The sequence below is a fragment of the Eubalaena glacialis genome, chromosome 16 (genome assembly GCF_028564815.1).
Source record: "Eubalaena glacialis isolate mEubGla1 chromosome 16, mEubGla1.1.hap2.+ XY, whole genome shotgun sequence".
NCBI classification, from domain to species: domain Eukaryota; kingdom Metazoa; phylum Chordata; class Mammalia; order Artiodactyla; family Balaenidae; genus Eubalaena; species Eubalaena glacialis.
Window position 1 is genome coordinate 83,970,889 of NC_083731.1, and position 22,675 is coordinate 83,993,563.

A 22,675-nucleotide genomic window follows, 5' to 3' on the forward strand; every position below is an offset into this window, starting at 1 on the left:
TGGTGTGTGTAAATATATTTAGGTTGCTAGTTATAAATAAGTTGAAAAGTTCATTCTATTTAGTAACTTAAGAACGTAATAAGTAACAATTCAGTGTTTACTGTCATAAACTGAGATTTCTATCATACCTTTATATCAAAGCTCTCAGAAGTCTTTAATATGACTTTATTTCATGTTACAGAAAACATTCAGGTATTGTTTGTTTGCTTTGTTTCAATAAGCTAACTTTAATCTAAATGTGGATTTAACCATTTAGCTTCCTGTACAATACCTGAGAAACTTTAATAGAAGGATTGCTTTGTTAATTACTGCTTTCTGTTTTAAAACTATATTTCATGTTAAGTGTTTTTAAAGTTTTCAGTAGAGATGAAAAAGCAAAGTCCATCTTAAGTCTGAGGCTGGCAGAAAGCTAAAAACCCATGGCCTTGGCTTGGGAAGAGCCAGAGCAGAGGCTGTAACAAGTTCAAGAGAGGAGGGGGTGACAGAGCCACACGTGGGAGCAGAGAGAAGCTTTGTCCGTGAGCACTGGGGCCGGGGCAGTGGCAGGTAAAGAAGGCCAGGAGGAGGGCAGCTGGGTGACTGAGAGCTTCAAAGATGAGAGGCAATTTCACACCACATTCAGACAGTCACAGTTTTGAGCGGCCTCGAGGAAGGAATCTGGTGGGAGGTGTGCAGTGCTGTTAGCGTTGGTCCAACTTGTGTCTGCACGTACATCTCAACAGGACCCTGGTCTGCCTGTGAGAGCATCGGGGCTAAGTAAGGAGTGTGAGCCAGAGGCCCCATTTGAACCTAGCTATTTATTGCATGTTTTTCTGTGGAGTTCATCTAATTCATATTTTTTATAGCTCAGGTTTTCTAATAAGGCAGCTTTGCTGGAGAGAAGACCATAAATATCTACCTGATGGTGGTCAACAACCTGAAGTATAACGTCTCAAAAGGAAGTAATCTGCTTCCGGGAAGAACATCTTACAAATCTATTTCAGCATCTACAAATGTAAAGGATGAACCTTCAAGGATCCAGTAATTGACTTCCAAATTTGGAGAATGCCACTTTATCCAAAAATCAGGGCTCATATTTTAAGAACTATACCTTTTGGGAAAGTTTAAGATGTGATTAAAAAATCATATATTTCTAGCATCTTTACTCCTCCTTCCCTGGATGTGATGCTGGATTCTGGTTTCCTGGAGATCCGAAATGCCCTTTCATCCCACAACCAATACAGCTAGAGGAAGGCTTTTCCAAGGATAGACCCAATTCAGGCCAACTCCAAAGACAAGGCAAGAGCCATCAACCCTGGAGGGTGACCTGAGGATGAGAAGCTTTCAAGAGGATGACTAGAGATCCCCGTCTCCATAGGAGATACAAATACCACAGATGACAGAAATTTCAGCCACTCCACAGGGACTCTACCCTTGGACCACAAAAGGCTCCATCCCAAACTACGTCTTAGTATATGACTGGCAATTACATGTCCCTTCTCAGGTGTGTGTGAGAGAGAGAGAGGGAGGAAGGGAGGGAGGGAGAGGGAGAGAGAGAGAGAGAGAGAGAGGGAGGGAGAGGGAGAGAGAGAGAGAGAGAGAGAGAAATTGATTTAATTCCCTTCTTATAAGGCAAGCCTAGCTACACTGAGATTAAATCCACCATAATCTTGTGCAGTGATTTACAGAATAAATATCCAGGACACTGCGCATATAGATGAGTTTAAAACAAATGTGAAATCCTACCCAAATTATTGGTCCACACTTTTGAGATTATATTCCAAGAAAATAACACAAGAGGAGAAAAGTAACTTGCAAACAGTACACTCACTGTAGCGTAATAGCAAAAAATGGTAAAACCCCAAACACTCAAAGGGGAAGAGTAGCTGATTCTAGTTTATGACAGAGTGTTTTATAACTCTTAAGTGACAAGTGCGAAAACCCCAAACACTCAAAGGGGAAGAGTAGCTGATTCTAGTTTATGGTAGAGTGTTTTATAACTCTTAAGTGACAAGTGCGAAAAGTGTTTTTAATCCATGGAAGGAGGAATGGGTTTTCCTTTCCAAAGGTATGCAGGATGGGTAATGCCCCCAAATGGTCATGGCACCCATAGGTCCAGGGCACATTCACTGGGGGCAGCAGGCATAGCCGGTGCTCAGAAATTGTGCTCTTTCCCTTCCCATGTGCATCTACCCAAGTCTTAGTCACTGTAAAGGCCCATCTCAGATAGCCCCTCCTGCACGGAGTCTTGGATCGTAAGCTCCTTGAGGACATGAGCTGTGTCTCATCCACCACTGCCTTGTCCGTACATGGCACCAGGTCATAGCCAGTCCACATGGTGCCTTTGTGCAAATTAGAAAAAAGCGCCCCTTCCTGTGGGTGGCAGCAATCCCAGGCTGGGGTCCAGGGCTTGGTGAGCAGCTGCAATGTGGGTGCATTTCAGCCCCCACTCAGAGGGGCGCCCCCTGCAAGGTCTGACTGCTTCACCATCCATGGTGACCCTGCCTAGCCTGTGCCTGGCACATACTAGGCACCTAATAAATATTTGATGAATGAATGAATGGACTGAGATTAAGGAGAACTAAGGCTTTCTTCTTGGTACTTCTTACAGACGTCCCAACTTTAGCCAAGATCTTTGACCATGTCTCAGTTTACCGATCTCACAAATGTGGTGAACAGACTATAGTCATTAAGACCTGGATCACCTCTGAAATGCTATGAAGCTGCCTGCTACATAAAGGTGCTCAGAAGCTTGTCAAATGAAGGAACGATTCTCCATAACTGGGCAAAGCCTTGGCTAGGTACCTTGGCTAGGTGTGGTAGAATAATACATTGGTCTTTGTCCCTGGAGCTCCTAAAACACTTTGGATTTCCTGAGTGATAGGAGTGTGTTTGTATTTATAATGAGCTCCTTCTCTGAGTTTATGCTAACAAGGTAACTTACTGGGGGGCCCCTAGAGAGCCTCAGGATGGGGCTGGTCACAGGACAGACCAGGTGATTAGAGAGATGGAATTTTCAGCCCCACTCACCAACCTCTAGGGAGAGGAGACGCTGGAGAAGGGGTTATAAAATCTCTTGATTCAGAGAGCTCCCAGGTCAGTGAACACAGCTAGCTCCTGGGGGAGGGACCTGTCCTGGGAGGGTGTGGAAGCTCCATGCCTCCCCCTCCCCCCAAATACCTCGTCCTGTGCATCTCTTCCATTTGGCTGTTCCTGAGTTGTATCCTTTATGATGAACTGGTAAGTGTAAGTAAAGTGTTTTCCTGAGTTGTACGAGTCATTCTAGCGAATTATTGACTATGAGGAGGGGTTGTGGGAACCCTTGAATTTATAGCCGGTTGGTCAGAAGTATAAGAGGCTCCTGGGACTTAGGACTGGCACCTGCAGTCTTGTGGGGCTGGTCCTTCACCTGTGGGGTCTGCACTCACTCGGAGAGTTAATGTCAAAACTGAACTGAATTGTTGAACACCCAGCAAGTGTTCTCGATGTGGAAAAATCTCCTACACACCTGATGTCCGAAGTGGGATCAGAAAACACCACTTGGGCTTCCCTGGTGGCACAGTGGTTAAGAATCCGCCTACCAATGCAAGGGACACGGGTTCGAGCCCTGGTCCGGAAGATCCCACACACCGCGGAGCAACTCAGCCTGTGCGCCACAACTACTGAGCCTGCGCTCTAGAGCCCGCGAGCCACAACTACTGAGCCCATGAGCCACAACTACTGAAGCCCACACGCCTAAAGCCCGTGCTCCGCAGCAAGAGAAGCCACCGCAATGAGAAGCCCGCGCACCGCAACAAAGAGTAGCCCTCACTCACCGCAACTAGAGAAAGCCCATGCGCAGCAACAGAGACCCCACGCGGCCAAAAATAAATAAATAAAAATAAATAAATTAAAAAAAAAAAGAAAACACCACTTATTTGGAGATGTCCTCAAAGTTTACTTGTAAATCAATTGCCAGAAATTTCCTACTTAAAAACTAATACGGTCAGAGATTCTCAATCAGTGTGGGATAACACATCTCAGAATCTCTGAGAGGGATTCTAACTGCACGCCTTCTAGAAGATTCTGTGGTAGCTCCCCCAGAGAAGTCACAAATGGAAATGTATTGTAAATGTGAAGTGTGTCAGCAAACACACCAGGGGATTACTTTTTGTGTTTAGTTCCCGGAAGCTCATCTAATCCAGATGGGAGTGGACTCAGAGGATGGACACCCAGCCTGGCCGGCAAAGGCGAGGGAAGGAGGATGAGAAGGAAGGGGGACCTCCCTCCCCTTTCCCGGGAGCCAGGCCAACCCTAAGGGTGAGATCAAAGCAGGTGGAATCTGTCTTCTGCATCTTCCCTTTCGGCACCCTCCCTCACCCGCCTGGCTTCTCTGCCTGGGCCCCTCCTGCTGCCCAGAGCCCTGGCCTGCGGGAACCTCCCACTCCCCGGCCAAGCCCAAACCACCCACTGCCTCGCCCTTGTCCCTGATCCAAATCAAAACCCCTGTCCTTCAACGCAATTCAGTGATTCTCAAACTGCACCTAATAAACACCTGGGGAATGAAGCAATGCCTCAGCCTCACCCTCAAAGATTTTGATTCTGTTGCCCTAGGGAAGGTCCTGGGAATCGATGTTCTAAAAAGCACTCCAGGGCCTTCCCTGGTGGTGCAGTGGTTGGGAGTCCGCCTGCCAGTGCAGGGGACGTGGGTTTGATCCCTGGTCCGGGAAGCTCCCACGTGCCGCGGAGCAACTAAGCTCGTGCACCACAACTACTGAGCCCCCGTGCTGCGGCTCCTGAAGCCTGCACACCTGGAGCCCGTGCTCCGCAACGGGAGAAGCCACCGCAATGAGAAAGTAGCCTGCACACCGCGGCGAGGAGTGGCCCCCGCTCGACACAGCTGGAGAGTCCGTGTGCAGCAATGAAGACCCAACGCAGCCAAAAATAAATAAATTAATTAATTAAAAATAAATAAATAAAAAATAAAATAAAGCCGTTAGTGTCATTATTTTAAAAAAAAAAAAAAAAAGCAAGCATTCCAGGTGATTCTAACACGCACCAGGGCTGAGAACCACCAGCAAAGCTGATTCTGGCTGGATGCTAAAAGCCTCTGATTGAATTTATTCACATCAAGGGTGCAGAAAGCTGATGGGTACTTATGAGCAGATATCGGTAGAATTTAGGGCAGCATTTTAATGGTCGTGAAGAATTTTAAGCAGCGATTTTTGAATGTGGGGGACAGGCCAGCCCTGTTCTGGGATCTGTATAAGTGCCCCTAAAGGATTCTGACTTTTTGCAGCTTCTTTTTTTCTTCTATGTCAAACTTACAATCTTTAGAAATTCCATCTCCCCCTCAGAACCGCACCCCTGGCCCCTCCCCTCCAGTGACCCCGCCCCAGGCTCAGCTGATAAGAGGTCCAAATAAGGCTGAGGGGTAAGAAGACAGGACTGACCATCTCTCTATAGGATCACTGGGAAGTCTGGTTTGTAAGCTCAATACCCCTTTCCCTTCAAGGGAATACCCTGCAGGTCAAGACACTAGAATTTATGACTTTATGGTTAACAGACGATCCCGATATTCCCGTCTTTCTCTCTCACAAATGCAGCCTCTCCAGTGGTTCGGGAACTCGCTGCTAAAGTGTCCTCTGGGGCCGAATGCTGGGCTGAAGGGCCCAGGCCGTGGTGCTGCCTTCCCCTCCCCCCATGGCTTTTTCATTTGGCAGGTGAATTCTGGTTCTATTCTTAGCACTAATGAAGAAATCAAGTAAGGCTTAAACACAAAATCCCAGTGTGATCCCCGTGTGGTTCCTGCTGTACTCAGAGCTTCGGGAAAGCACAGAGGGAGGGGCGCTGGATTTGGTACACACTACCTGGCTGGGTGAGGACAAACACCCCGGATCCAACGCTTGCCCAGGGGGTGCAGATGTCCCTCCGGGGAGGAGTTCACCCTACTGTGGAAGAGTTCGTCCTCTGTCTTCAGATTCAAGGTGCTACACACCTAAGAGTTACAGAGTCACCTTTACAGACGGCTTCATCATCACTCTCTTCTTTAATTGAATTTCCTTTCTATGAAGTGGAACCCGAGGGACAGAGACGCGAGCCAGCTCGCCCTACCTGGACCTCGGTCATTTGCTCGAAAGCCCAGCCATTGCGTGGAGAGACACATGCTTGTGGACCTGGGCTGTGCAGGAGCTACCCTCACAAACTCTGCCAACTTCCATTCCTCGGGCCTCTCAGAACACCTCCCTGTGGGTTCATCCACTGGTGGGGATGCCAGGCGTGGGCGCCCCGGTCTGCTGCTCCAATCACACACAGGTGAGGCCGGGGAGGGGCTGCTCTCTTTGGAGCGGAGAAGAGGCCATGGCTGCCCTGTCTCAAAGGTAAAGGAAGTCGCAAAACTTACGGTGAAGAAACAAAATAAATTTTTTTAAGGTAAAAAAAACTGAAAAAAATGGGTAGGGTAAGCTGTGTTTGGAAATCACTACCCCGTCCACTGGGCATCCTGGGGGCCTGTGCTCCCTGGGGAAGCCTGGCCTCCAGACTCGAAGCCTATTTGCATGGCTGGCCTGGAAACAGGTGCCACGCACTAAGGATGGCCGGGCCGGTTCAAGTCCCTTGCTGGTGGAGGAGGCCACACCTGCACAGGCGGGCTGCCCCCAGGACCACACTGGATGGGGGAGAAACGCTCGCTGTAAAGAGAAGAGCAGGCCAAGGGACTACGTCATGTTTGCTTCACCTTTGCTGGAGTAACAGGTCCCAAGAGAGGAATGGGATCAAGAAACTGGAACGTGAGAAGTTCCTGGTCTGATCTTTGGCCTAGAGTGAAAGCCCATCTCTTACCACATCCCAGGGTCTGGGGATCTTCCTGTCATTGGCAAGGTCTCCTGTGGTTCAGCCAGAACTACACCATCGTATCAGACAAAGAGAAGTAGTTTCAATGTGAACCCTAGCATTTTCTAAGCCATCCAGATTCGTGTTCTAGATCACAGAGTATTTCACGGCAGGGTGTACAGTGGCAGGAGGCACGTTACAGGGAGCACCTCAGTTACCCACCAAAGCTGAGTTGCTTCTGCTGGAGCTGTGCCTGTCCGGGGGTGGGGCATGACATGGAGGGGTGCTTGTCACCCCACACAAGGCAGACAGAGAGATGTGCTGCCATCTGGGAGGAGCAGACTCAAGCCTGATTGGTTCCACCGTGAACGGTTAGGAAGCTGCCTGTATAACCACGGAGACATTCCATAGAAATCAGAGCTCCCCGCAAGGCTACAAGAACCCACCACTGTGCTGGGGATGATACTTTCTTTTGTCCAGGCAGGTGTGCTCTGGTTATTACCTGAGACATAATTGCTTTTGTTATACATTCACAGATAGCAGAAAAAGACACTCTTTACGTTCCTCATTGTCAATGCCCTACTTACCAACTTCATCCCTGATGTTTGCAAGTTCGATTGACAGCTCTTTTTCTTTCACAAGGGCACTTTCATTCTGAAAAAACAAAATGGATACCGAGAGTCCCCTCGTTTTAGGCTAAATAAGCACTTTCACATGTTTAATTGATGAATCATATTAAGCAAATATTTATAAGTTGAGCCCTTAAGGAGATAATTTTCTCATTATATAAGCATACAAAAAACTTACAAAGCCAAGTCTGACTCACTCATTTGTATCACATTCAAATCGCAAAGCTTGCCATATAATATTAATAATACCCATGTTGTGCTTTTTGCACTCTGTATACCTGTATGGCACTCTGTACACCTCAACCTACAGTAATTCTTTGCATGTCTATGTCCTACACATTAATCTACTGTTATATATTATTATATATTTTTAATTATTGTCACTATTACGAGATTTTTGACCATGAAAATACCGTATTTCTCTGAGGGACAGATGCTTATTTTACCAGCTGTCCTCTTAAACTTACCCTTTTGTCCATACATGCACTGTTACCTACCTAATGAATAATGGGCAGAAAACCTAACATGAAACATTTCTCTTTGTGATAAGACCAACACCAAAACTTAAGTTTCCAAGGTTTTTTGTTCCATTCTCTGCATCGGTAGAAGGAAGACGAAGAAAACTCACACTCAAAGTGTTACTTACTGTGAAGAATGCCATTTGTCACTAAATGATTGCTTAGTTGTTTTCAAATCAAATACATACTATGACATAAAATAGACAAGTTGAAGACATGAGTCAGCACCAATATTTACATTTGTTATGATTTTTATTACTACTAAAAATAACTAGGAAAGATGTGGTACATAAATTCTCTTCAAGTGACAGATGCCAAAAGTACAGGCCCTCAAGGAAAGGCTCCTTCATTATGTAGAATGTACTCCCAAAGCAAACATTTCCAAAGAGGGAATTTTGGCTAAAATGGGTACCAAATATCTAGCACAGATATCCTCAGGGCCTCGTGAATGCTTTCTTTCTTAAACTTCCTTTGACTTCGATGTCAGCACCTCTGGACAACCTGTGCCGAATGGGAACAGACAGTTGTCACGATCTTGTCTCTGTGTCTGCTGCGTTTAGACCCCGGTGACACGTGTGCTACTTTGGCTTGATGGCAGGGTCTCAGGTTATCCAAAGGGCATTTGCTAAGCAATGTTAGAATTTCATGCCTAGGTAAAACTCTACTTGCATAATAAGCTGAGAGCTATTTTAGTCACAGGCATTAACAATGATTAAGTCATGGTTCTCTTAAGACTAATGTAGCGACCATACACTATTTGAGGGACAGTGGACCCCCATCCCACTCATGGAGCTCCCTCCTCACCCCAGCCTGTAGCATCCTTGCCTTCCCTGAATTTGACGGCTGGAAATCACCCCTGAAAGTGTACATTCTCCTAATCATTACGTGACACTGCCTCGATGCCACGCCCATGGCACAGGGTTGTCCTGAGGGTTAAATAAATTAACGTACGTGAAGCAGTTAGAACGGTGCCTGGCACTTACAAGCTCCATACAAGTGTTAGCTGTTACTACAACTTTGTTGTTTCCTTTGATTTTGTTTGCAACTGGATGGCATCCTATAGATGATAGGTGCTTTTTCACGTTGAGTGCCTGAATGTGTTTAGAGTTGGCATATGTCTTGTTCTCTGCTTTTTTTTTTTTTTTTTAAAGCACCTTCCTGGCTCTGTCTTGATTCTACTCTAACTTCAAAGACTTAGAGAACTCAGAACAGGCAAAGTGTCTAATCAGACTGATCACAGGGATAGGTGCTTGGTCTAACAGCAGCGTAATACAGCCGGCTGACTTGTTACTACAAATTAAGAAAACTTGGTATTCCTGAGAGGGTAAATTTCAGCATTTACCCTGAAATAATCTCAAACTAGTGAAAAAACTAACTTGTTTCTACTATCAAGAATAATTCTGAACACTCGAATCCTCAATTTCCGAAGCACAGCCAGAGAATTGAAATACTGTCCTCATCGGTCCAGAAATAGCATCACCAAGTATTCACTCTCGGGCCGCTGAGAGTTGCAAAGACTTAGACGAGGTTAGGCTGGGACCGACTAGAATGTAACAAAAACCAACAAACGGACTCTAACCTTTCACCCAAAGCCAACGTTTCCCTCAGCGCCTGCAGAAGCCCTGGGACGAAGCCCTGGGTGGATGTTACCCGTGCGGAGGGATCCTGTGTCACAACCCATCACACCCCACTTTCCAGCCACGGGAAGAATCAGGCATTTGGGGACGGAGTGGCTTGAAGGTCCAGCGAGGAGGACAGGCCTCAGCTGGAGATGGTGTTGATGCTGAGGAAGATCTTCAGACTTGAGTCTGAAAAGCGACCGCTGGTATCTGTGGCCAGGCCTGCCCACCCATCTTTGCTTTAGGAGAAACGCAAGTGAGAGAATGAAAGAGAAGACGCAAGAGAGGAAAGGGAAGAGGATGGGAAGGGAGAAGAGATGCAGGGGAAATAGGAGGGAAACCAGGGAGATGAGAGACCCTGCACCCTCTCTCTTTTGAGAAGCAGAGAGGAAGACGATCCATGAAGACCCAGGCCCCCCTCACCCCCAATCTTCTGCAGGCACAGATGACCAAACCAACTGATCTCGGAGTCATCAAATAGATAAAGACAAGCAAGCAACAAACCTGGTGGCTAAAATGTCAAGGAAAACGACCAAGCTTGGTTAAGGTCTGCTGATCACTACGTCAATATTAACACCAACCTTGACCAAACACTTCCTAGATGCCAAGGCACAGCGCTGGGTAAGCCCTTTTCCTCACTTACTCCCCCAAATACTGTCAAGCAGGTCCTGGGTTTTATTTCCCATTCTGGAGGATGAAACTGGGGTTCTGTGGTTAGGTAACTGGCCAAGTAACCTGCACAATCAGCCAGAAGTGGCCAAGCAGGAGTTTTCACCCGGGCTCCACACTCTTTATCAAACACTAACACAAGGAAATTCTCCCCTCTGTCCCGTGCTTACATAGACCCAACATCGAGATCCAAATTGCACCCATCCTCAGCTTGGATCCGAGCACTCATTACCACGAAGCTTTCCACGTCTAACTGGGGGAGAGGCAGTGCCACCCCCGATGACTGTTTCAATGGAAATGTTGCCTGGCTGCATTCTCACCCCACCTGCCCCGTGCCCTCCCTGTGTTTGTCCTTGGTGTGGATTTGTCAGTTGCACTTCATTTCCATTCTAACCTCTGTGTGGCGGTAACATCTGATAGGGCAGCTACTTAGCTTTTCCTCAGTCAGCTTTCTCGAGCCCTTTCCGATGGCCTCCCAATGTACTCCTCCTGAAGGTGCTGGCACGGCTCTGCTCGCGGAGGCCAGCCGGAGCAGTTTGGCTGTAGCCCTCCTTCCTTAAGTGCTTGATTTTGAAATGATATCAACTCTTCTAACTTGTGAATTCTCTGCATTAATTACGTTACTTTCTGTTTTCTGCAAACCAAACCAGAATGATGTGATGCTGCCCTGCAACGGAATGAGTCAACAACTAGGGCTTCAGGGACACTGCTCCTTAGGCAAGAAAAGAACCTAAAGGGAATTTCCACTCTCCACTCCCTGCCTCAGAGAGTCATCTTTCCAGCCATTGTGGCTCAACAGAGCCCAGCAGCCTTCCTGCCAGGCCCTGAGGTTCTGCTGAACATCAGGAGTGAGGCTGCCCCAAAGACTCCCTTCGAAGGGCTCTCATACACCATCCCCTTACCCTCCCCCACCCTAAGCCAGGTCCGGAGTGATGATGCAGTGGGAGGGCTGAAATACAAGCAGGGCCTCCTCGCGGCCTCAGTGTCAGATCAGTGCTTCCCTACATGGGGAATGAGTGGAAAATTCCTCGCTGGTGCCAAGCACATGAGCCCCTGTGTTCAGTCCGATGGGCTAAAAATAGAACTCAGTATTAGGCATCCAAACTATCCTAGTGATACAGTCCAGAAATTGCCAAGTCGAAAAAGGCCATTCCTCTAAAATTACTGTTTACTCTAGGACGGGCTTAACTAGAAACGGACACTTGGACAACATTCATCTCGGCCCCTCACCAGCAGCTGTGTTTCTTAGCCGCCTCTTTTATGCTGTCACGCACCTCTCCTTTGCAATCCGAGTCCTCTAGAGTCTCTGGCGTGGTCCACTGCACTCAGAGACGGGATCCCAGATGCGCTATCCCCACGAAACATCCGAGTCTCCCCTCCACCTCTTGCCCTACCAGGTCTGCTACAGTGTAGCCCACATTTCTTCTTAGACATGGTGCTGCAAACTCTGGGGAAATGCTGCCTTTGACCTTTGCTAGCTACAGAAGCCTGGCAAAGTGCACAAACTGGTCATCATCCCGTTAACTTCAAGCAACTGGATGTGTGGCCAAGCCCCAAGCGAGCCTGCCACACTCTGTTATCCTAACATGCTTGGTCAACGGGGGGCTGTCTGTTCAGGGGGCTGGTGCTGCCCGTGTGATTGGTGGTGACGGGAAGTGAAAACGCCCATCTGTGTTATCATCATCTACGTGACCCTCACTTAGGCATCAGCCACATAAGCCCCTCCCCCAATTAGAAATCGACAGGACAGCCTGGTTTTTATTAAAATTGAAAAGATCTGTTTTGAATGATAATCAACACATAAAACGCTGCGTGAATCTGAGGTGCTTTCACCCCAACTGATCTAGAAACAGGAATGTATCCAACACAACACATATTTACTTAGTGTCTACTATGTGGCAGGCAGACATGCCAGGCAGGATACTTCTGCCTTCAAGAAGCTTAAGAGTCTCCCAAAGAGTCAGTAAATAAATAAGCGATTACAAAACAATGTGATACAACTCAACCAGGCAGGGCTGGCTTGGAGATTTCCTGAAACCAGAGGATGCGTAAGCAGGGGTCCCAGGAAGGGAGCACCCCAGGCAAAGGCCAGAAGGGCCATCGACACAAGACAGCACCTGGGGCTATTTCTGGGAACCTCTGTCATCCCCATCAGAGGGGGCCTTTTCCTTTTCTTGCCAAGTGTCTGCTTCTGGTCTCTGACTGTCCCTGAAAGAATGCTTGATCAGCTACAAGGGTACTGATGACAACTTCATAAAATTCACTGTAGTTCTGAGTGTTTTTATCAGCTCCCTCTTCCCCATGTGATATATTTTTTTAAAGAGGGACATATGTATGTACATTTAAAAATATATATATATATGTAAGCTTAAAGACTTCCAACTAATCTTTCCTATCTTTTTAGCCTGCCCTGAAATCGGTGCAGATCAGGAAAATTCAATCATGTGAGCTGGGCCACTTTTTCCCAGGCTAAACAAAAGAACCCTAACGAGGAGTGAAAAATTAAAATATCTACAGAATTCTGGTATTTGAGGAAACATCCAGATCCTTTTTATTATGAATTTTTGAAATCCTAAGTCATATACCTACACATGAAATTACAAAGAGGTTAAGGGATTTTTTTCATTCTTCCCAGAAACAATATTGCTTCTCACTCATGAGTTCAGCTGAGGGTTTAATTCTACACGGTAGAACTTGTCTTAATAGGGAAACATTTTCTTTTGTATTTCAAAACGAACCAGCCACCAGGTGACATCAACAGAACACCTAAGTCTTTAGTGTTGTTCTCTTTTCACCCTTTGTGAATACTGCATTCATTTTCAATATTAGTATTACTGTGAAGATTGGCCAGATTCATAATATAGCTCTGTGGAAAATTCCTTTGGGAGGTGAACTGACCTTTTATTCATTTCAGTTATTATGGCTTTAAGGCACCATTGATGCCATGCCTTGACTTAATCAATAAGTATTATTTCTTTCACATATAATTAACACAGCCCACTGTATTTTATGTCTGCTTTTCTACTCGGAAATGAAATTTAATATAGACTGGTCAAAGGGAAAGCATCATTCACATTTAATATTCTTAAATATGTGTCAATGTCTAGTCACGTGGAAAATGAGCAAAGCCATATCTGGTTTCAAAAGAAACCAGACTAAATTTTAAGATGCATCATTCCAGCCTTTGCCTTTGTGCATGCTTGGGTGTTGATGACCGCAAAACATCTAGCTTACCTAAGAGGCGGTAGTTAATAGGAGGGCATCAGAACAAACCTGGATTACCTAGGAACATTTAGGAAGGACAGAGACTTGTGGGGCCCAAGGAGAAGAAATGTGAATCGAAAGAAATAAGGCTGGAAAATTCTGGATCCCAGAGCAAGCAAAAGAAAGGAAAATTAGCCAGAACCACAATTTTTAATCCACTTATGTCTCACTGAAGAAGTCTCTTGACCTTTCTGGATTCTATCATCTTTGAGTGACCTTCCCAAATTTATTACTGTCCCGTCACCCGTGCATACCTGGGAGAAGCAGTGAGGTGCCTTCCCCCAACTCACACCCCTACCAAGAATTTAGAGAAAAGGTAAGTAAGATTAGCCTCTGAGATGATAAGCAACACAGAAAAGGTTAGGGTAGAGATATGCAAAGTAACCCCTAAAGGGAAAGGACCGGACCTAAAGCAGTAAGCCAAGAGCGGGTCATAGAAATGGAAGCAAAGCAAAGGGAGATTGGAAGAGGCAGTCACCAGGGCGAGTAACAATCGCACAGCCTCCCAAGTGATTTCAGGCTGGAGTGGGGATGGGACATGAGGTCACTGGATGCCTAAATAACATTCCATCCTCATCAAAGCTTCTTATGAGGCTAGACTTTGACTCTAAAAAGAAATCCCATGTTTATCGGGCTTGTAATCATTCATTTGCTTGTCAGGCGTATTACTCATTGTTAAAAAACAAGTTGGCATTCTAATTGTACATCTACTTGATTTCTCTTAGTACCTCAACATTCCTAAGAATGACCAACTCTGGGAAGTGTCTGCATGTGCAGAGCTGCTGGCTTGAGCCTGGACCACGCTGAGTCCGCTGGTGAATGGACTCTTGGGGATCCATCTGGGTGTCCCAGGGGCCTTCCTGGGTCATACCTTTCCCTTCCAAATACCTGTAGAGGATGAGTCTTTCTACAGACCGCCTCTCAAATCCCAAGATGGATCCCTACTTCTTCTTAACTCAAATTAAAAAACCTGGGTCTGGTTTTCAGCCTAGAAAACATTTCCCCACACTCCCTATGTGCTTCTGTGTCCCGACGTTGACGCTCACCTTTCCCCAAAGTGGGCTAAGACATCTCTACCCCTGCGCTCTTTGCTTAGGGTTTCAGTCCTTCCCAAAACTCGACCCCGTTCCTCAACGGGCAAGTCACGATCCACTCCTTCTAAGAAACCTCGCCTTTGAGTCCAGCACTGACTTCTCCTTTCACTGGATTCCAGAAACAGGTATGGTCAGTACCACATGACTTTCACTTAAGGATACTCCAGTCTTGTACTAATGCTTTAATTGCCCTGTATGTGTTCCTGTTGCCTACCTCACTTGCAATTTCTCTGGAAAAGGTGGAAATACAACCAAACAAATAACTGGTAAACTCCATAGGACAGGCTGTGCCCTTTAAGAATTCTTTGCTCGTCCCCGTAATAACTGGGCACAGAGCAAACGAGTAAGAAATACCGTCGATGTTTTTACAGGTGTTTTTAACGTTAAAATGCCTAGGCACGATCAGCTTTTAAAAATTATTTGTTCACTTAACAACTTTTTATGCATTTTATACTCTAGGTAAGATTCCTTACTTTCTGCCCCCCCCCCAATAAATTCATGTTAAAGAAGCATCTTAAGACTAACATTTCTTGGTCCATCTCTGAACTGATGACTTATCTACAATTATCTCCCCACTCTTTTCAAAACATCTTTAGCTGCACTATAATCAAACTGTTAAAGACATTTTTACTTCACAAAATAAAGTTTTCTATTTTGTATCTATACAGAGTTTAGAGGGAATGTTTCTTTTCTTTTCTTTTTTTATGGTTTATTAAAATGGGCTAAAGTAATCAGAAACAACTTCATCGACCATTTTATCAGGTCTCTTTCAAACCAGCTTGATGCTGGGATTGTCAGAGCTTATCAGCAAACTGAAGGATTTTACTGTGGGACTTAAAGAGTAAACTGATTTCCAGAGTTTGGAATGGAATCCCATAATAGTCCTAGTAGACCATGCCTGGCCCAGTAGGTAACTATTGAATAAACAAATGATTTTGGCATACTGCCTGCGAAGTTATGCTGAAAGGTGGGTAACTAAATAAAACAACAAATTTTTTAATTAAAAAAGGAAAGCCCTTAATCCTTAAAATGAGCACCTATGAACATATATCTATAAAATCTCCAATGGGAATACCATTCTAAAATATAGCAAAGAAACATCAAGAAATGTGGGTGTAAACTTAATGAGAAAGTTTATAAATGCTGTGTAAGTTTTCAAGTTTTCATCAGGAAAGAATAATTTGCCTTAAGTTTGAAGTTTCAAAGCTAAAACATTTGCAAGTCACTTAAACATTGCACTGCGATGAAATAACATTTAATTATCTTCCTAAAATCTCCAATTTAAAGACTGACACAGGGATAATGTTTTTCAACAACTTGATTTGAAACAAAAGAGGAGGATGGATTCACTTTAAAATATATTTTCTCAAAAAAGACCTTTAATCAGCTTCTATTTTGAAAACTTTTGTACCAGAGCTTAGAAATATGAACATTATAATATTGTTGTACTTGTAGCAAATCCTTCCCTTTTATAATAATTACTGTTACAAGGCTTCCTTCAACACCTCTTGGTGACCATTTCTCTTGAAAAAAGGGCTTAATCACCTCCATGTTGGATTTGCAGATAACTGAGTGCAAATGTTGCATATTTCTATTTGCCAAAAGCACATAAATGTGCACATAAATATTTTAGTTCTTAGTCATGGTAGCAAAAGCCAAACCCACTGAGAGAGTTATTTCTACTGGAAGAGAAGGACCAGGGGACTTGTAAGGTATCAGTTTAACTTTCCTAGGTGGTACGTAACCCTCCTTTAGGTCAAGGTTCATAAACACAACTGATAACTAAGATGTTCCCAAGTGACCTCCTCGTAATGTGTTTTATATTAAGCCATTCATTTCCCTTCACCTGGTCACATACTATACCTCAAGCCATATAGCTGACGCCCATGAGTAGAAAGGAGGCAATTTCAACCTCTCGTTAAACTCCATTTCATGCATTTTGAGAAATCCAAATGTGTGTGATAATAAAATATACCACAGAGACAAGAGTGATATATTTTATTTTGTATCACTACTAGAAATGCCAGCACATTTCTAATAGTGAAATTAAAAGCATATCTTAATCCCTCTGCAAGCTCACAGGCAAATGTCAAAAGCAAAGGAAGGCTTTGTGTTGGAATTGTCATACAATGCTTGCTCACACTGTGTTCTCCATTGCCTGGCTGTGAATTTTCCTTCCAGTGAAAACTGGAACACACCCTCAGGCTCTCTGGCTCCTTAAGTTTTCACCTCTATGTTCTTCACCCCTACGTGAGGCAAACACGTACAGAGAGAATAACTGGACCGGTGCTTGCTTCTCTGACCTTAAGAATAGAAATTACAAGGATGGATGCTGTTTGTCAAAAAGAGCGGCAAACTTTCAAAGTTACCAGTTGGCCGAGGGAAACACGTCTAGCTAATCTAAATTCCCCACTGGACCGTCTTAGATTTCACAGGTACATTAAAATGCAGTAAGAATATTCCAAGGATTTCTTGGCAGTTTGAATTTCAAGATGTTGGAGCAGAGCCCCCCTGTTTCAGGAGAATGCAACAGTTACATGTGAGACTGCAGGAAGGCAATTATGTAAGGCACTGCAGAGTATGGGAGACCCTGGTGTTTCTGCCAACACCGCTCCCATCCAGCACCCGGGAGCCAGTCAGGGCGGCTTCCTGCTCACCCACAAGACAAGTGCACACACATGCTGGGGACAGGGACAGAGGCGCTGGCTCTGGCCTTCTCTCTGCCCTTTGGAAGGAGGAGGGGAGGGAGAGAGAGACAGGGAAGGCAAAGTACCGTCTTGTCCAGGCACTGAAGGCAGTTATAAGGCTTGCAGCAGCAGTGGCCCATCTCGGCAGGCTGGCTGGCAAGGGGACCTTCTTCATTCAATGTGTCGGCGGGTAATCCCTAAGGCGAGGTGATGGCTCCAGCGAGAGGGGCGCGCCGCTGGGAGCTGTCACAACTTCCATGTGGTCCCCTCGGCTACCTTATTTCTCCTAATAACTTCAGGAATCCGGGAACCAGAGGAAGGAGAGGAGGAGGAGGAGCGCAGGGCGGCCGCGTTAGGTTCCCGCTGCGGGGAGAGGGAGGGCGGGAGCCGGGAAGGGAGGGGACAGTTGGAGGGAGGGTCACTTTGCCACTGGAATCCTCAGAGTGAGGCAAATCAATCGTCGCATAACAATCGAGCATTTACCGATGCCACCTCCCGGAGGGGACAGCCGGCGCGCCGCTCCCAGCCCTCCCCCTCGCGCGGTTGCGCCCGGGCGCGACGCAGACACGCCTGGAGAGGACGCAGGAAACACAAAAGGGCTGGTCTTCCAGGGATGCTTGGGCTGAGGACCACGGAGAGGACTGGGAGAGACGTGGCTCTGCTCAAATACTGGCTTTCTATTTTCCCGAGAAGTAAAGATGCTTATAAACGTGATGCATAATACAAGGCCTTTCCTCCATGTAACCTGCCTCTCAGGGCATCGTTGCCTGGGCGGAGGGGGGCGGCGCGGAGGGGACCACCCATTGCTCCTTTTCAAATTTGTGTGCCACGAACAGTTTTGCCTCATTGGAGGAAATCTTTATATTTGAAATACAATCGTGAAATCGCTTGTCTTATTTGACAGACCAAACCATTCAAGTGGCTTGAGTAATTAAAATTGGGGTGTGGGCAGCTATATCTCCTGGGCATATCAGCATAAAAGTCTTAGCGGACTGGATCTTTCTGGGCGATCTGCAATTTTTCAGAAAGTTCAAAATCGAAAAGGGACAGGGGTGGGAGCGAAGGGTTTTTTTTTTTTTTTAATTTCAAAAGAGACGTGGTATTTAAAAATATGTTTGTGTAATCCTGAAAGTAAGAGATGCAAATACTTATGAAATTAACTTTAAACTTCCTGATATCTCAGAGGAGAAATCCTGAAATTTACTGTCTGCAGAAATATACAATTACATTTTTGCCCATTAAATTTGCCTAAGACTGGAAGCAGACAATAGTTAAAATTAGATAATTTTACTAACTTGAGATTTTTCCAAGACGATTTTAATTAAGTAGCACAGGCGACTTAGATTTGCTTGTAGAGAGGTCAAGGATATTTGGTGATTAAATAACAACAGACCAGAATGTTTGTCCTAAACTTGAAAGAATAAACTCAAATCTTTCTTTAGCGCTAACAGGTAAACTGGTATAATTCTTTAGGCTGTTTCTATTACAATTTTAAATGTACATACACTTTGACCCAACAGATCGACTTCTATCCTACAGTAACACATATATACGAGAGTGTATGCATAAGGATATTCAGTTTAGCATCATTTGTAACAGCATAAAAATGGGAACACCCTTGATATACAGCACCTTTCCAGTGTATGGAAACTTTTATGAAAAATGAAGCAAAACTATACACACACATGCGTTTGTATATGTCTACAATAAATCTGTTGGAAAAAATCCCACCGTTCATCCAACAGCAGCTGATCCTTGGGGAATGGAAAATAGGGGTGAGGGAGTGAATTTCCACTGTTTACCATCTTGCCAGAATGTATTACTTTTATTGTTTTCAGACAAAGTGTATCAGGGGAAGGCAGTGACCACTGCCTGGGCTCTTTGATGTCAGGAGGTACAGAGGTGCCTCCCTCTCACACCGGCTTGCCCTCTTTGACAGTGAACTCAGGCAGACCTCTCAGAGAGAGAAGAGCTGCCAGAACCTTGAGCTTCAACCTGGGCTGAGAGCTGTTGCTGGAGCTTTTGACACCTTGGGAGAAAAACTTGACATTGCAAGAAGTGATGCCTTGGTACACCCATGTTCATAGCAGCACTGATCACAAGCCAAGACACTTGGGAAGCAACCCAAGTGTCCATCGATGGATGAATGGATAAACAAAATGTACCCATCCATACAACACAATATCATTCTGCCTTAAAAAGGAAGGAAATCCTGTCACATGCTACAACGGATGAACCTTGAAGACCTTAGGCTACGTGAAATAAGCCAGTCACAAAAAGACAAATACGGTATGATCCTACTTACATGAGGTCCCTAGAGTCGTCGAATTCCTAGAGACAGAAAGTAGAATGGTGGTTGCCAGGGGCTGTGGGAAAGGCGGTAATGGGGAGATACTTAATGGGGACAGAGCTTCAGTTTTGCAAGATGGAAAGAGTTCTAGAGGCTGGTCACACCATAATGTGACTGCACTGAATGGTACTGAACTGTACACTTAAATGGTTGAAGTGGTAAATGTTATGTCATGTGCATTTTACGACAGATAAAAATAAAGAAGTGGTGGCGTGCATTCCCCTGGGGGTAGGCGGTCCTTGCACAGTAAGTTTCTGATCAAGTGAAGACAGAGCAAAGCCTCTCTTGTGGGTGGAGGAGCAGGACAGGGAGACTCTAAGAAGCTGACCGTCTCCCAGTGCCGTGTGCAGAAGGCTTTCTTCGGGGAGAACTGTTTTTCTGCACCTGAGGACACGGTTTCCTTCTAAAGGATTTAGATTGCACCGTCCCAGAAAACGACTGCTTGTTCTTGTGCGAGGTCTGAGCATGCTTGCTCCCGCTGCTGCCCACAGGAGAGAGGCTGAGAGGAGAGGCTGCCCAAAGAAAGATGGATTCAGCTTCTCTTCCTGTGCACAGAGGGCGCCAAGGGGCCCGGGACTGGCTGTGCTCAAGTCGCACACATGGTGAGATCTCAGAGCAAACAACCCAGATTTTGAGAAATGTACCAGTGTCCTAGAGTTACGCCATCTTTATTTTCTTTGTCAGTGAAAAAACTTCAAATGTACTCAAAAACAGAGGGATAAATATGAAGGACCTTCATATACCCATTTCCAGTTTCAACAGTTACCAAGATTTTGGCACATTTGTTACATCTATCCCTTTTTTAAACTTTTTTTTTTTTCACATGTCCATCACCCAGATTCAGCAATTAAAGATTTGAAACTTTATTTTCACTTGTCCCTTTTCTTTCTTTTTTTTTTTTTTTGTTAAAGTATTTTAAAGTCAAGCCCTACATATTTTAGTATGCATTGCTGAAAATTCTGAGCATTTTTACATAATCACAATGCCGTTGAAACCCCGAACAAAATTGACAATATATCCTTAGCATCTAACACTTAGTCTGTAACAACATTTCCCTGGCTTCTCTGAAACAAAATTATTTTACAGTTGGTTTTCTTGACCCAAACTAGGTTCACATATTACATTAGGTGTTAAGTCTCCTAGGCCTCTTTTATCAACCAGTAGGTCCCACCCCTCCCCTTCCTATCTCCCTGCCGCCATTGATTTGTTCAGAAACTGGGTTGGTTGGCTTATAGAATGTCCCACATTCTGGACTTGCCTCTTTGCTTCCTTGTAATGTCATTTCCCTTGTTCCTACAACCCTGTAAATAAAATTTAGTTCTTGAGGCTGGATGAGATTCGAGGTTGAATGTACCTGGGCAACAATACCTCGGATGTGATGCTGTGGGCATGACCCTGCAACCCATCGGGAAGCACACAATGACTGGGGGTTCCATCAGCAGTGATGCTACAGTGAATCAGATGTGATGGCTTCATCTCTTCCATTATAAAGTTCCCCATCATCAGCTCATCTAATGCTTTCGTTAATGATTATTACCTGAATCGATTATTTCATTAGGAGTTACAACATGATGTTCTGACTCTATCATCCTTTTGCATTTCTTAGCTAGAATTTTTGTATAAGAAAAGAAGTTTTCTTCATCAACTAGGGTGATTTCAATTCCCAGCAATACAGGTTGTACAGGAAAGATGGGATAAACGCTCACTCCTTTCCCTTTAAGTGCCAATTTTCTGAATAAAGACTTGGGGTTGTAATGGTACCCAATGAGGTTATTTGCTTTCTCTCACTTCTTCCAAACATCATTATAAACTCATGTTTTTATGTTGATACACACAATGTGTTTTCATCGATTGCATTTATTACCCTTTTTAGAGGCTCAGTTTATCTCATCTCTGACCAACGGGAGCACCTTCTTAACGGCCCCTGTGTCCTTTTGACACAACTCATTCGTCTCCCTTTCTTGCTTTCTGACACAACACGGTATCTTAGGCTCACCTGGGATGTTTCCTGCTACAGATCTGGCACCAGCTATCCCTCCCCTCCAGGTGCCCTGGTTCCTTCTAGTTGGGGATGGGAGTTACACGTCACAAATCCCGTGTTGTTCGTTGTCTTTTGAGGGCCACCTGTTTGGACTGAGATTTCCCTTGAAGGAAGTGGTCCTTCCCTCAGACAAAACATCCTTGGAAGATGTCACTGAAGAAATCAGGGTGGGGCCTTAGGATGGAATGAGTCAATAACAGCTCCTTCTCTTGGGGCCTTTAGATGAGAAAAAGTGCTCAGTGAAACTCACTTTGGGGGAGATCAACTGGCCTACACAACATGCCCAAGCCAAGGGCCGGCACAGCAATTTTCTAACGAGTCCCCCAAATGCATGGATATCTGAAGAAAAGGCTGAACTTCTTCAAGGCGTATAGAATGGGGGATTAGACTATTGTAATTTAGCACAAAGGAAGCTGTGACCTCGCAGCCTGATGAAATCTGGGACATTTTAGTTCCTAATATTCAAAAAAAGTTTGAGATGCGTTTTATTCCTGGTATATTTTTTTTTGCATGGGAGTAGGAACAAACATTCAGAAAAGTTATAGGAAGGTCTATTGGGATAGCTCTTCAGAGAAAACCTCATAAACACGCGACGTTTTAGAGCGGTAAATAATGATGAACATTAACTGATCATTAGCAGATGCCAGGCACTGTGCTTAGGGCTTGCATGCAAACAGCTCATGTAACCCTCACAGAGCAATGCGAAATAAGCCCTATTATCATCTTCATTTTGCAGATGAGAACAGTGCGGCTCAGAGATCGTACATCCTGCCATGCATACATCAAGCGAGGAAAAGATGGAGTGGGGCCCTGAACTCAGATCTGACTCAAAAGCTGTGTCTTTACCACTGTGCTTTTATCTGTAAGGCCTACATCATTATAAGTTTGTGTTATAATCTGGATAAGGGATGTGAGTATATAAAAATATAAAAGAAATTCAAACATATTTATGAAATTGCCCCACATTTTCAGAATTTGAAGCAAGAGCCTCTACCGTAGTGTTTTTTTTTTTTTA

General features: G+C 44.9%; 1 protein-coding gene across 2 annotated transcripts in view; it reads right to left on the bottom strand.

Annotated features, from left to right (window-relative positions):
• The window catches only part of MTUS2 (microtubule associated scaffold protein 2), a 318,132-nt gene that overhangs the window by 42,712 nt on the left and 252,745 nt on the right, over nt 1-22,675 (bottom strand). Inside the window, exons 1-2 of one of the 2 annotated variants that reach the window (XM_061170835.1) lie at nt 17,356-17,409; nt 7,377-7,443 (exon numbers count right to left, since the gene is read on the bottom strand). In XM_061170835.1, the coding sequence (XP_061026818.1) occupies nt 7,377-7,443; nt 17,356-17,409 (121 nt within the window). Of the gene's footprint in view, nt 1-7,376; nt 7,444-17,355; nt 17,410-22,675 lie in introns of those variants that run through there. The other variant, XM_061170836.1, reaches the window with a different exon arrangement.